General features: G+C 39.5%; 1 protein-coding gene across 11 annotated transcripts in view; it reads left to right on the forward strand.

The window, feature by feature from the left end:
• SYNE2 (spectrin repeat containing nuclear envelope protein 2) overlaps positions 1 to 15,578 on the forward strand; it is a 342,533-nt gene that overhangs the window by 169,068 nt on the left and 157,887 nt on the right. For all 11 annotated transcript variants that reach the window (XM_047864572.1, XM_047864571.1, XM_047864576.1 and 8 more), the window contains exons 44-46: positions 1,243 to 1,407; positions 4,576 to 4,917; positions 14,597 to 14,752. In XM_047864572.1, the coding sequence (XP_047720528.1) occupies positions 1,243 to 1,407; positions 4,576 to 4,917; positions 14,597 to 14,752 (663 nt within the window). The remainder of the gene's footprint in view (positions 1 to 1,242; positions 1,408 to 4,575; positions 4,918 to 14,596; positions 14,753 to 15,578) is intronic.

The following is a 15,578-nucleotide window of genomic DNA, read 5'->3' on the forward strand; positions in this document are numbered from 1 at the left end:
TATCTCTCTGAAGGTGATGGTGTTGAAGTTATCCATGCATCCACCTATCCATCCATTCATCCATCATCTATTCATTGGAATAGTTTACAGGTGACCCATGAACAAAGTGGGGGGCTAGGGATGCTGAGCCCCCCCCACAGTTGAATATTTGCGTATAACTTTTTACTCCCGCCAAACTTAACTGCTAATAGCCTACTGTTGACAGGAAGCCTTACAGATAACATAAACAGTTGATTAACACATATTTTGTATATGTATTATATATCTATATTAATATATGACATGTATATTATATACTACCTAAAACATATATTACTTATAGTAAGTTAGGGAAAGAAAATGTTATTAAGAAAATCGTAAGAGGAAATACATTTACAGTACTGTACAAGCTCTGTGTTAAGTGGATCCATATAGTTCAAATTCATGTTGTTTAAGGTCAGCTATATATTCATTATTCTGTATAAACCTTATCAGTTTCCCTCCCTTGAGTGGTCTGCAGTAAAAGTTAAGAGATAAATGTCAGCTTGTCACAAGGGAATGTATTCTCATAAGAGAATTGTCTGTAATTCTTTGCATATGGGAAGTTAGATCAATATAAGGATTATGTGGGTAAGAAGTCTTGCTTATACAGATTGCAGGATGTGTGCAGGGGTAAAGAGATACCTACTTGGCTATAAATTATTTAGTTTAATAATTGCTACTTTTCTGATGAGGTGTGGCCACCTTATTTTCTTATTCCAGGAAGCAGACCTGAAGATGGGTTTGTTCTCGGGTTAGGATTACTTTTTCCTAAGACACAATGTTGGACTTGAATTCTTAGGAAAGGAATCTGAGGTTAGGTTGATCTCATATAGTCTCATTTACAACTGTGGGTATTTGATTTTACTAAGAAGGATAATTAAGGGAGCTGCTTTATTATGGATGTTTGTGATTTGATGATATAATTTGAAGCCTTTACATTTTGTAAACCTCTTGAGAAGTAAATTGTCCTTAGGAATGAAATGAAGGCCAAGAAGCATGTGATTTCAATAAGCCATTTGTGGGGGGTGGGGAGGAGGAGATTTTACATGGAAATATCTCAAATACTAAAACTTTACTTAAGAACTCTGGACAATTTATATGGCCCTATTCCTGTTTCCAGATGAAACTTCATAAAGCAAGTGTGTATGAACAATTTAATTATTTTCTGAGGGAGGAAATTCAGAGACATAATTGGTGAATTGTCATTGGTTTTATTTTTAGGATTCCGTGCAAAAATTGGAAGGTCACGTTCAAGAACACCACTCGTACCAGGTTTGCGTTGCAGACCTGAATACTACGTTGGACAATCTCTCCAAGGAACTTGCCAGTTTTTCTGATAAGCCTTTGGATCAAATAGCAACTGAGGAAAAACTGCAGAAACTGCAGGTATTAAACAGTGTCCAGACACGATGGACATGAAAACAAAATCAATATTAATTACGATGAACAAATCAGTGTCTTTGGTCAGAAATCCAGTTGTTATTCAGATAATTAAAAGTAATTAATTAAAGTTCTGGCCAGTCATAGAAAATGGGGATGTTCTTCTTTTTTTTTTTTTTTTAATATTTTATTTATTTTTGATAGAGAAAGACAGAGCACAAGCGGGGGAGGGGCAGAGAGAGAAGGAGACACAGAATCCGAAGCAGGCTCCAGGCTCCGAGCCATCAGCACAGAGCCCAATGCGGGGCTCGAACTCACAAGTTGCGAGATTATGACTTAAGCCGAAGTCGGATGCTCAACTGACTGAGCCACCCAGGCGCCCCCAGGAAGTTCTTCTTTAGTGACCAAATCCATTTATAATTTGACTTAAACATTTCCCTGCACTCTGGAGCCTCAGAGACAGTTCCACCCGTGACCAGTCTGTACCTCCTGGAGATCTTTGTTTTAGAGCCCGCATGTGACCCCAGCAAATACTGACTAGTCAAAGGATGCGTAGTATGCAGCAAGACCAGGAGGGAAATGCCTCAGTTTCGCATTCTTTTTTTTTTTTTTTTTTTTAATTTTTTTTAACGTTTATTCATTTTTGAGACAGAGAGAGACAGAGCATGAATGGGGGAGGGTCAGAGAGAGGGAGACACAGAATCTGAAACAGGCTCCAGGCTCTGAGCTGTCAGCACAGAGCCCGACGCGGGGCTTGAACTCACGGACCGCGAGATCATGGCCTGAGCCGAAGTCGGCCGCTCAACCGACTGAGACACCCAGGCGCCCCAGTTTCGCATTCTTTATCAGGGGCAGATGGGAGTTACAGAATTTGTGCCTTATTAACCTGTATACTCATGCTGTAAATTAGAGCAGTCTCCAGATGTAAGGCTTCCAAAATCCCCTCCCAAAGTCCAACAGCACCTAGCCTCATACAGTGAGGATCACACGTGCTTTACCCACATCCTCAAAACATGTTCCTTGGATTCTCACTCTCTGCTTTGCCACCAAGCAGGGCTGCAAGGTGACTTCTAGAAGAAAACAAAGTAAAGCGGCTCTTTCTTTAACAGCTCCTTAACTGGAGATTTCATGGGGTGAGTCTCAGAGCAGCGCTGGTGGTCTGAGTGTGGGAATTCCTCATCTCTTTCTTTTAGGGATCTGGGAATCACACAAGCCTTCTCCTCCATGGCCTGATAGTGTGACAGGGCTGCTTCCCTTTCTAACAGTGATCATTTGACAATATTCAGGGCTCAGTCATATCCAAGGCACTGTCTGGGTTCCACGGATACCGAGGAAAGTGTCAGACATGAGCCCAGCTCAGGCTCCTGCTACAAAATTAACATAGAACCTCTGATATAGACAGAAGGAATCTCAGAGGCCATCAAGTTCAGACCCCACACTTTATACTAGATAAGCTGGGTTCTGGAGAGATGAGGGACTTCCAGGGTCATCAGGTTAAATGACAGAGTAGGGGCTGCAATTCAGGTCTTCTGACCCCAGTGGACAAACTCCACTGGGATATTGTGCAGTTATCTGTGGTTCAGCAGGTCCGGAAAATAACGCAGCAACTTCCCGTTCTCCGTCTCCCAGCTCCCAACCAATAGGCCTGCTTTTTCTTCCGTATTCTCTGACTCTGAATATTTCTCCCATCTCTCCAAGGTTCAAGTCAGAATCCTGGCTATCCACGCTTTCCCAGATCCCTCAATCTAGTCAGACACCAAATGTTGTCTCTTTCATCTCTGGAATATCTTTACAGTTTGTTACTTCCCCAAGACCCCCGTTATTGCCTCCTTAGGGCAGACCCTTAGCAAACAGACCCCTGCATTTGACTTGTGAGTGGGCTCTCTGCCTGCACTTGTCACCCTCTCTATTGCAACATCCCCTTGGCCGCGCCAGATCTTTCTAAAATGCAATCTGGGGGGCGCCTGGGTGGCGCAGTCGGTTAAGCGTCCGACTTCAGCCAGGTCACGATCTCGCGGTCCGTGAGTTCGAGCCCCGCGTCGGGCTCTGGGCTGATGGCTCGGAGCCTGGAGCCTGTTTCCGATTCTGTGTCTCCCTCTCTCTCTGCCCCTCCCCCGTTCATGCTCTGTCTCTGTCCCAAAAATAAATAAATGTTAAAAAAATTAAAAAAAAAAATAAAATAAAATAAAATGCAATCTGGACCTGTGTGTATTTGTTAGTGTAGATCTTTTCACATTCTAATACAATTGTCTGTTTACTTCTGTGTCTCTCACTAGATTATAGGAACCTGATGGGACTGAATTTTACTCATCTATGCAACTTCAAAACCTATCATGATAGGGGCGCCTGGCTGGCTTGTTTGTTAGAGGGTGCAACTCTTGATCTCGGGGTTGTGAGTTCGAGCCCCACATTGGGTGTAGACATTACTTAAAACATAAAGGACAATTTTTAAAAAGCCTACCATGATAATATTTGCTGCTGGTTGAATGAATGAATGAATAAATGAATGAATGAGTGAATACTGTGTAGTCTATTAGGATAGTGACTAATAAATACTATCTAGTTCACTTAGCAACTTTAAGTCTTAACTCTATTTCAGTAGTAACATCAGTAACTGCTATAGTACCTCAAATTCCATTTGAGTCTTGAGTTCTCAAATTAGCCTGATTTGTTCATGCATTTAGTAAATATTATTTGGGTTCCTGCTATATTTAAGATATTGCATTGGATAGACTGATTAAAGTTTTGCTCTGAATTTTAAATATTAACACTAGATTCATGTGGGCACATTCTAAGTGATTCTTCTATTTTTTTCAATGCTTTGCACAAAGTAAGCCCTTATTATTTAGTATTTTGTGTAAAAAGGCTGTATCTTGAACAAAATACATACTTAACAAATATATGTTGACTGCCTCCAACGTTCCGGGAACTGTGTTATGAAATTTTCTTTGTTACTTCTTATAGACTTTTAGTATCTTATACAGTCTGTTGGAGGTTTTGATCTGGGATGCTACAGTGGTTTAAATCTTGCCCAAAGTTTTTTCTTTGTGATATGAATTGGTAAATTTATTATACTTTCCACTGCTTGAGAAGAATACTCTGTGATTTCCAAAAGTCAATGAACTCTTGTGACAATGGAAATACTTTATGTGATCATCTTTTCTCCACTTACAGGAACTAGAGAATAGACTCAGTTTACAAGATGGCACATTGGAGAAGATTTTAGCTTTAGCAAAATCCATCAAGAAAAATACATCTTCAGTGGGACAGAAGATTATTAAAGATGATATAAAATCACTTAAGTGTAAACAAAAGGATTTGGAAAACCGACTTGAATCTGCTAAGCAGGAGACAGAAAATTGTCTTCATAGCATTCTCCAATCAAAACGCTCAACAGAACAGAAAGAAAAGTTTAGTCTGCCAGGCAGAGAGGAGGAGGTCACTTGTGATGTGCAGGAGTCCACTCAGGACTCAGCTGTACTGGAAAAATTGGAGCAAGATTGGGAAATAAACAAGGTAAGGGCTTGTGATTGCCTCTCTAAGACATCGCGTCTGAGAAAGAAGAGGTGTTGGGCTCTGAAAAGAGGGTAGTGAATCAAGCTTTCTGATTTCATAATTAAACCCTCAATGTGCTGGCTATTTATGATGCCCACTTGTAAAAAGAGCCCTTAGAAAACTGTTCAGGATTTCGGTGGTGCAATATTACTGTTTAGTCTGTTAAAATGTCAGTCATCAACTTGGGTTGATTATTCTCTCTGATATGTAATCAGATACCGTTTCTTGGGTCAAGAGCACAAAGGCAAATTAGAAAAGGCAAAAGAAAAGAAAATGTGTTCTACCCATTTTCTGAGGGGAAAAAAAAAATCCAAGAGCCCCATTTTTTTTTTTTTTGGTTGATTTTATAATGAAATCAGAGACTGTTTGAAAGGATAGGTTCCTTTCTTTTTCTTCTCATGTTAACCCTCTACTGCAAATGCATTTTTAAATGTTGTCAGATCGTTTGGTGTGAGAACATCAACATTCAGCCTCCTAATTTCCCCGGGGGAGAAGAAAAGAAGAATGTTGTTTTGTTTTCTTTCTAAACCAAATGGGTACATTTTCCTGTGGCTCTTAAAGTTCTTTCTCATAGGTTAGAGATTGAAATGGAAGAGGCACAAAGAACCATCCAGTATACTGTATTTGAAAGCGTCTTCCTGTTAGGCAGCCTCTCACAATCCAGGGTCCAGTGGGACCATAGCAAAGATCAGACCATTCAGGCTTGAGTCCTCATCAGCTTTTTATGGAGTACGCGATCAACAGCGATGAAGAGAGCGTACGCTTCTGTTGTCTTCTTAAATTTTTTTTTTTAACGTTTATTTATTTTTGAGAGACCAAAGACAGAGAGTGAATGGGGGAGAGGGCAGAGAGAAAGGGAGACATAGAATCTGAAGCAGGCTCCAGGCTGTAAGCGGTCAGCACAGAGCCCAACGCAGGGCTCGAACTCACGAGCTGTGAGGTCACGACCTGAGCCAAAGTCGGACTATTAACCAACAGAGCCACCCAGGCGCCCCTTCTGTTGTCTTCTTAAAACAGAAAGGCATGGAAAATTATAGGAACCAGAGAGCAATCTCTAGAAATGTGTAAAACAAGGTTAAATGCCAATAGAGCATCTTTCTGGCCATGAGGAGGACTTATTAAATCCCACTTGTCATGTCAGACACGGTTAAGGAAAATGTCTTAAACGGGGTGCCTGGGTGGCTCAGTCGGTTGGGCGTCCGACTTCAGCGCAGGTCATGATCTCACAGTCTGTGGGTTCGAGCCCCGCGTCAGACTCCGTGCTGATTAGCTCAGAGCCTGGAGCCTGCCTCGGATTCTGCGTCTCCCTCTCTCTCTGCCCCTCCCCTGCTCATGCTCTGTCTCTCTCTGTCTCAAAAATAAAAATAAAAATATTAAAAAAAAAAAAAAAAAAAAAAAGAATGAAGGGCCCGTGCCTGCGACTCTTGAGTTGTATGTATAAAAGAAACTTTCTTAGCAGTATTTATAAATATTTTTTTTTCAACGTTAATTTATTTTTGGGACAGAGAGAGACAGAGCATGAACGGGGGAGGAGCAGAGAGAGAGGGAGACACAGAATCGGAAAGAGGCTCCAGGCTCTGAGCCATCAGCCCAGAGCCCGATGCGGGGCTCGAACTCACGGAGCGCGAGATCGTGACCTGGCTGAAGTCAGACGCTTAACCGACTGCGCCACCCAGGCGCCCCTCTTAACAGTATTTAAAGAGCAGTAGATAAGTAAAAAAATATATATAGCTGAGTGTTTTCTATCCTAATGCATGATGTTGCTAAAGGGAATTGCTTAATAACTTTTAAAATTAGCTTCTCAGACCCATTTTGGCTGTGAGCACCCAAAATTCAGTAGAGTATTGAAAACTAAAGATCATAATCCAATAATCAGAACTTTTCTAATTTATTAAGCTTTTACTTAATCTTGAATGATGAGTTATTTATAATTTATGATGCTTCATTAAGATGTTTTTTTTCCATTGAATCATGTAAGACAAATATATTCTAATATAAATTTTTATTTAATTTGTGATGTCTTGCATATGGTCAGAAGATTCATGTGTTTGTGAAGGAGGAAATAAGCTATTTTTTTAATGTTTATTTATTTTTGAAAGAGAGAGACAGAGAGGGAGAGAGAGAGTGTGCGCACATGAGCAAGTGAGGGAGGGGCAGAGAGGACCGAAGATCCAAAGAGGGCTCTGTGCCGACAGCAGAGAGCCCCATGCGGGACTCGAACTTGCAAACCACGAGGTCATGACCTGAGCTGAAGTCAGACGCTTATCTGACTGAGTCACCCAGGCTCCCCAAGATAAGCTATTTTTATTTTTATTTATTTATTTATTTATTTATTTAAAAAAAATTTTTTTTTTCAACGTTTATTTATTTTTGGGACAGAGAAAGACAGAGCATGAACAGGGGAGGGGCAGAGAGAGAGGGAGACACAGAATTGGAAACAAGCTCCAGGCTCTGAGCCATCAGCCCAGAGCCCGACGCGGGGCTCGAACTCACAGACCACAAGATCGTGACCTGGCTGAAGTCGGACGCTTAACCGACTGCGCCACCCAGGCGCCCCAAGATAAGCTATTTTTAAAGTTAAAACCATTATAGAGGTACTTAAGTTTTCAAATAATTTTCACAGGTCTAGGATAGAGGAAACTGGTTTTAATTCTCTAGTAATATTTTATCATGATTACTTTTTACTCTTTTGTAACATGAATCTTTTTTTTTTTCCCCCTCTGAATGTGTGCTTCTTATTTTCTCCACTCTAAGTACTGGCTGTATTTACTTTTTTCTGTGTAACATTAGAGTGTGTAAGACCCAGAACAATTTTAACGTTGAACGGCTAGTAAAAGTGATCAAAACATGTATAGACACATATAAGATGAGGGTAAATTACTTAAGCAAGAATCTCTATATACTGAGTGCATAGAGCACATAAAAGCACAATTGACTGAATTATAAATGTAATTGATCAGAAACTCTTATGGTAGTGAAAACAAGCACTTAATTCATTAAAAACATCCATTGAGGCCTCTTTTGTACTAGTCATTCTGCTAGAATATGGGCATACAGTTGTCACAGCTTAAAATATAACACTAATTAAATATCTAATTAATGCTCACTTCACGTGCCTTTTTGGAATTTGGAAGGGCTTTTATCAGATTATTTAAAATCGTCTCCAGAGGAATTTTTAGGAAGTTTTTATTTTCTTCTACTTTTTTCTTTAGTAAATTTCATGTGATCTTAGAGTTTTGTTGAAAGCATGATTGCACTTTTCAAAAATTGCCATTACCGCATGCATTGCTAAGAATTTCATTTTAGGTGAAATTTAGAGGATAACTTAGATCTGGACCTTTGGCTGACTTTTTCTTTAATATCTAAAAATATTAATTGGGGCGCCTGAGTGGCTCAGTCAGTTAGGCGTCTGACTTCGGCTCAGGTCATGATTTCAAAGGTTGTGAGTTCGAGCCCCACATTGGGCTCTGTGCTGACAGCTCAGAGCCTGGAGCCTGCTTCAGATTCTGTGTCTCCCTCTCTCTCTGTGCCTCCCCCATTCGCGCTCTGTCTCTCTCTCAAAAATAAACATTGAAAAAAAGTTAAAATATTAAGGCAAAGCTGGAGGCAAGAGAAATTATACAGACTGAAGGGTAGGGGTGCTTATGATCAAATATCTTACTGGATATTTTTATAGAGATGAATTTCTAAGAGTTTTTGAATATGAAAAGGCAAAACTGCTTTCCATCCCCCCCCCCCCATGTAAGTGAAGTAAAGTAACAAATTAGGGTATGATAAAAAGTGAAGACTGACTAATCTTTTAAGATTTTAGATGTCCATAAAGGGAAATGATAAAGAGGAAAAACAGGAAAGTAATACATTCTGGGTTTGTTATTATTCTAAAAACTCATAAAGCAACATTACATATTAACTGGTATTAAGTGTTCTTCCCTACCCCTCTCCCTTCCACATGTCAACCTGCATGACATAATTGCTCCCTCAAAAAACTTTTTGTCTATAATTACTTCTTTAAATTCCTTGTCATTAGGTATAATTGTCAGTATGTCTGAGTTGGTTTTTTTGTTCTTTTCAAAAATTTCTGAGCATTTATAATTTCAGTGTTTAAGAAGCATCCAGAGAAATTCTGGAAAGTAGATGGTCACAGATACAGACAAAGGTATCCTGCTGTGGGTGAGCCCCCAGAAATACAGTGGAGTCCGTACTAGAGTGAGAAGGAAAACCACTCACTGGATAAACAGTTTTCAATCCTGGGGTAAATGATGTCTATTTGGGGTATTGTTTATCCTGATAACACAGTAAAAAAAAATTTTGAAATGGAACACATAGTTGGGCTATACGCCGGCTCTGTCTTCAAAGCGTATTACTTTGCCTCTTTTTGGCCCGTATGTAAATCTTGCTTCTTACTCTAGAGGTATTTTTTATAACCTAAGATTTGTTCCCTTACGGGACACCAAGTGACCTACATAGGGTACATGGTGTTGACATCTCTGAGCAGCATGTGTTTGAGAGCATTTTCTGAAGTCCTGAAATCTTAGGCTGAGGGACCTTAGAAACTCTCTAGCCTAACTCTTGTGTTTCAGGTGAGGGAAGTGAGAGATGTTAATTGGCCAAATTCGTTTTCTGGCAGCGCTGGGACTAGAACACAGCTGTCCTCTACACAGCCTGATGCTTCGTGGCTTACCCCACCATTTTATTGACTGTGTTATGTGGGTTGTTAATTGAGGTCTAATATGCTAATGTGCTGTCTGACCTCAGTGGACCCCTTACTGTGTTCTTGTGCCTATTTTGAACTTTCTCTACTCTCGGTAAACCCACCAAATCCTGTTTCTGTCATTCCTAGCAGATATCAGATCAACGACAGCTAGATTGGCAGACCTAGATCAGCAGATCCTCAATTTCTTTGTAATCTGCTTTATAATCCACAGATGGTTCATCTTAACAAGCAAAGACTAAACAAAACTCTCTTATTTTTTGTCTAATATTAATTCGTCTCTACGTCCACTCAAAATTTATTGAGCAGACAGTGAGGGTTCAGAGGTGAACAAAAATAGACATAGTCTCTCTTCTCATTGAGCTTCTAGTCTAGAGGAGGAGACACACATCAATCAAGTAACTAATGAGAGCCTAATTACAGGAACTAGATGGAGGAACCCATTTCCATGATCGTCTATAATAAAGGATTCTGACACGAACTGTAGTCAGAGCTTCCGTAAGGAAACAACATTTGAACTGAGACCCGAAGGGTGGCTTGGAATTAACAGAGCTCAGGGCTGGATGTTGGGAGCATTTTTGAAAGAAGAAGTAGAATTTCCTCTTGTGACGGGAGAGAGAGCGTGAGGAGTTAGAAAGGATGAACGAGAGGGTGGAGGAAAGAGGAGAGCGACACAGGTGAGGCCTGAGAGGTAGGCGAGGCTGGCCGAGTCACAAGTGCCTTACGGGTCATGTTAACATCGTGGACATCATGCTAACAGAAGGAGGCAGCCCCTGAGACTGTGTTGATATGCCTTTCATTTTGTCTCTAGTGGTGATGATGGGTGCTTATCTTTAGGAAGCTTTTATAAAGATTTTATTCTTCTTTATGACTGAGCGATACTCCTTACATAGGTACACTACGCTTTCTTTATCCATATATCTGCTGAGGGACACTTAAGCAGCTCCCACATCTTGGCTGTTGTAAAGTATGCTGTAGCGAGCCTAGGGCTACACATAGCTCTTCAAATTTGTGTTTTTGTTCTCTTCAGATAAATACCCAGAAGTGGGATCGCTGGAACAGGTGATACATTTACTTTAAATTTTTTGAAGAATCTTCATAATGTTTTCCATAGTGACTGAACCAACTTACATTCCTCTCAGTAGCTTTTGAGGGTTCCCTTTTCTCCACGTTCTCACCAACACTTGTAATGTTTTGCCTTTTTAGTAATAGCCGGTCTGACAGGTGTGAGGTGGTATCTCATTGTGGTTTTGATTTGCATTTCCCTGGCGGTAAGTGACGTTGAGCATCCTTCATGTGCCTGTTGGCCTTCTGGATGTCTTCTTTGGACAAAAATGTGTGTTCATGTTCTCTGCCCATTTTTTTAATCAGATTTTTTTTTTAATAAATTGTATAAATTCTTTGTATATTTTGGCTGTTAACCCATTAACGAGTGTATGACTTGCAAATATCTTCTTCCTTTCAGTAGGTTACCTTTTTGCTTTGTCGATGGTTTCATTTGCTGTGCCAAAGCCTTTTATTTTTTTTTAATTATTTTATTTTATTATTATTTTGTTCATGTTTATTTATTATTGAGAGACAGAGAGAGACAGAGCATGAGCAGGGGAGGGGCAGAGAGAGGAGGAGACACAGACTCTGAAGCAGGCTCCAGGCTCTGAGCTGCCAGCACAGCGTCTGACGTGGGACTCGAACTCGCACAAACCGTGAGATCATGACCTGAGCCGAAGTCGGACGCTCAACTGACTGAGCCACTCAGGTGCCCCTGTGCAAAACCTTTTAGTTTGATGTAGTCCCATTTGTTTATTTTAGTGTTTTTGCCTTTGCCTCAGAAGACTAATCCAATAAAATATTGCTAAGGCTCATTGCAAAGAGCTTACTGCTCACGTTTTCCTCTAGGAGAGTAGATCAGTCTTTTTTTTTTAAATGTATATTTATATTTAGTTTGGAGAGAGAGAGTGAGCAAGTAGGGGAGGAGCAGAGAGAGAGGGAGACAGAGGGTCCGAAGCAGGATCTGAGCTGTCCGCACAGAACGAATGCGGGGCTCAAACTCCAGTTGGTTGGACACTCGACCGACTGAACCACTGGGGTGCCCAGAGAGTAGCTCTGTCTTTAAAATTTTTTTTTTTTTAAACGTTTATTTATTTTTGGGACAGAGAGAGACAGAGCATGAATGGGGGAGGGGCAGAGAGAGAGGGAGACACAGAATCGGAAACGGGCTCCAGGCTCTGAGCCATCAGCCCAGAGCCCGCAGTGGGGCTCGAACTCACGGACCGCGAGATCGTGACCTGGCTGAAGTCGGACGCTTAACCGACTGCGCCACCCAGGCGCCCCTAGAGTAGCTCTGTCTTATTAGCCGTCAGAGAAATCCATTAAAACAATAATGATATCAATTTCACATGCATTATATTGGCAGAAATTAAAGTCTGTTAGCATCAAATATCAGAGAGGATTAGGGAAAATACAAATTCTTTTACCATACTGAATCAAAACTGTAATTCAGTTTGGAGAACAAATCAGTAGCTATCCATTACTTAAAAGGAGTAATTTTAGTCCCAGGAAAACATCCCAAAGAAAGTCACACAAATGTGCAAGAAGACTGACAAAAAAGTGTGTGTCAGAGCAATATATCTGTAATAAGAAAAACCGGAAACAATATTATGTTCACAGTAGCCTGACAGATGAATAAGTCATGTTCATGCAGACAGTAGAACAGTATAAAAGGTAAAATGACTGTATTAGATTTTTCTCTGTCACCATGAATACATCCCCAAGCATACTGTTGAATGGAAAAGCTATAAAATGATAATACATAATTCCAGTTTTATAAGAATTAAAATACATAAGGCAGTACTGTATGAATGACATATATAATAAAAGTGTTAAAATGTGTGTGTGTGGATGCCTGGTTGGCTCCGTTCATAGAGCACGTGACTCTCGATCTCAGGGTCATGAGTTAGAGCCCCACGTTGGACAGAGAGATGACTTAAATAAATACATACTTTTGAAAATGTATGTGTATATTTCAAAATAGTGGTTATCTCTGGGAAGGAAGAGATGAAAGAAGGATGAGGACTGGGCTTTCAATTATATTTGATTGTATTTGTGGTATGGAAGATTCTGTTACTTATATCTGTATCACGATTAATGACTGTAGGTCATATTTTGTTCTTCTAACTATGTTTGAAATATCTTCTATTTAAAAGAAAGTTGTTCAAGTGAGCCTGCCAAATCAAAATAAAATACAGTAAAGCGTGATGAGCAGAGATGACTGATTCCAAAAGAATCTTCCCATGAGCCAATCAGGACCTTGAGTCTGTGTTCCAACCTCTCTGGGCATGAGCAAGAGAATGTTACCTTTTAAATTTGAAACGTTCGTTTGAGGGATTCCGTTGGATGTTCTGCCAAGGTCGAAACATGGCTTTTGGGGTTAGTAGACAAATGGTTTAGGGGTGATTTCAGGTTTTTCAGAATGCTCTCTCTGGCCACCAAAGATAGATTACAAATGGCTGATTGTTGCTAGTCCTCAACTCACTGGTTTATGAGGTAAGACAGACCAAGAGCTCTGAATTCTTAGTAGATGGTTAATAATACGTGAAGTTTTCCTAGGGTCTAATATCTCAGCCTTTACCTCAGACGCTCTTGTTCTGGGTGGACTTGTGGGAGTAACAGGTGGGAGGCAGGCGTCCACCTCCCGTGGTTGTGGCTCACGGCAAGGAGTGTCCATGGGCTGATGGAACCTGTGGTGTGGCACCTTTCTCTTTCCCTCTCATAGCCTTCCTGAATCTTTCCTCCTGAGATGCTGTCTTCCCTGTAGGTTTTTAACTATAGTTTGCATGAATAAATTGTTGGGAATGGAGGAAGTTTTCGAAATCATTGTAATCATTTGTAGCCTCTTGAAAGAAGTAACTGGTGCTAAGTGCCAACTAATCAAAACCAGTCACCCTGGTCAGCTGAATTTTCTTACCAGTTAGTTTTGGTGAAGCTCCGGACACATAAAGCATCTGTTTTATTTAAATAATCTTTTAACTTTCCAACCGTCTTACGTTGATGGAAATGTTGCAGAGAGGGTACAGAAAGGTTTCGTAGATCTCTTACCCAGTTTCCCTTTCGCTTAACATTTTACATTGCTATCTAGGCGGTACTTTTACAATAACAATTTCTACCTTGTTTGGGGATGTGGACACATTCTCTTCACAGACCTACTAATGCAGACCTTACTGACGTGAAAGTATACGGCGCAATCAAATGGTGCTTCATTTATAAAGTAACCTGAAAATAAAAACTAATACCCTAGCAAAATAATGGAAATCTCTTAAAATGACGGTCATGGTACCTGGTACGCGTAAATACTCAACAAATATTTGTGAAAAGAACAAATAAATGAATGCAGATGCCATCTCTGTGAATCCTATGAGAAAATCCAGTTGGTACAGCTTTCAAATTACTACCTGTATAACCCATTCTGCCTTACCCAGGTTGGAATTCTTACTATTCATTTGTTTAAGCCATAATCCGTTGTTAATATCATGCAATCTGGGTGTTCCTGCCATCTATCCACTTACCATGTTCAACTACCCATAGGTAACACTGAATGCCTGTTACTTGTCCTGCCCTCTGGCATCACAGTGAATACTAAGTATAGATTTTAGAATTTTTGTTTTTTCCATATGTTTTCCTTAAGACTAGATTTTACCTTGTGATATAATTATAGATCTTATCCTATCTTTTCAAAAAACTTTTTCCTTGGGATATCAATGTCGGCATTAAATATTGCATGAAGAAAATCATCTTTGATAGTGCCCCAAATGTACGTTTTGAAAGCCGTTAATCTGAGTAAATAGAAGGAACTAGAATGTTTTCACCAAGAAAAGGAAAAATTATTTATTTGGAAGGTAGACCATTCGGCAATTAATCTTTTTATGTTTTCAGAATTCAGCTGTGGAAATGGTTTTGTCAAAACAACTTTCTCTCAATGTTCAAGAAAGCATGAAAAACACTGACGATGAGCATAAAGTCAATGAGCTGCAAAATCAACCTTTAGAATTAGATGTCGTGTTAAGAAATGAACAATTAAAGGAGATAGAGGTATGGAAACAAGAAAAACATTGACAACATGATTGCATCATTTATCCAGTGCAATACAATATATTTTAATTACCAGAAACTTGCTTGTACAGAATGAAAAGTCTTATTTAACCTTTGCCTGATGATCAATTTGGTAACTATATAATTATGTACTAATCAGTAAAGTTGTATAAATCTTTCCATTTAAAAAGTGGAAGAGTTTAATGAGCATTAGTCTTTTTCACGAAGTTCCTAAAAACTTATTCAGTAACACTATTTGGAGATTCTGACTTCTCACTTCTGTTCTTAGTCGTATGTATTCTTCAGATTCTGATAAATTTCTTTTATTTTTCCTAATTATCAACATTACGGGGTACTTCTTTTTTTTTACAGCGGTGTTTACCTAGCTATGTTTATATATTTATGTACTTATAGGTATATAGTCTAAAAATCCAATACATGGCCATGTTTAAAAAAAAAAAAATGACCCCTACAATTTTAGCTAAGTTTACATGACTGTAAACATGTATTTCAAACAGGAAGGAAGGGTGATGTATGTGAATTAAAAAAAAAAAGTATCATATATAAAGGATGTATATAAACAGAGTGTCTGCAAATGTAGAACAACCTGGAACAAAAAGAGAGAAATCTTCCTTTAGACACTACAGAACCTTTTAACACAATAGGAAGATCTAATTGCTATTAAATGCTAAGACAACTGTCAATTTCAGTCTAGATTTTAACATGATTCCAGTGGAAAAAAAAAGTCTTTTAATCTTTCAGCACCTTGGTTTCTCTGTATGCAAATGAAATTTTTAAAACATATTCTTGGGATATAATGTTACTG

This window comes from Prionailurus viverrinus, chromosome B3, assembly GCF_022837055.1.
Source record: "Prionailurus viverrinus isolate Anna chromosome B3, UM_Priviv_1.0, whole genome shotgun sequence".
NCBI lineage: Eukaryota > Metazoa > Chordata > Mammalia > Carnivora > Felidae > Prionailurus > Prionailurus viverrinus.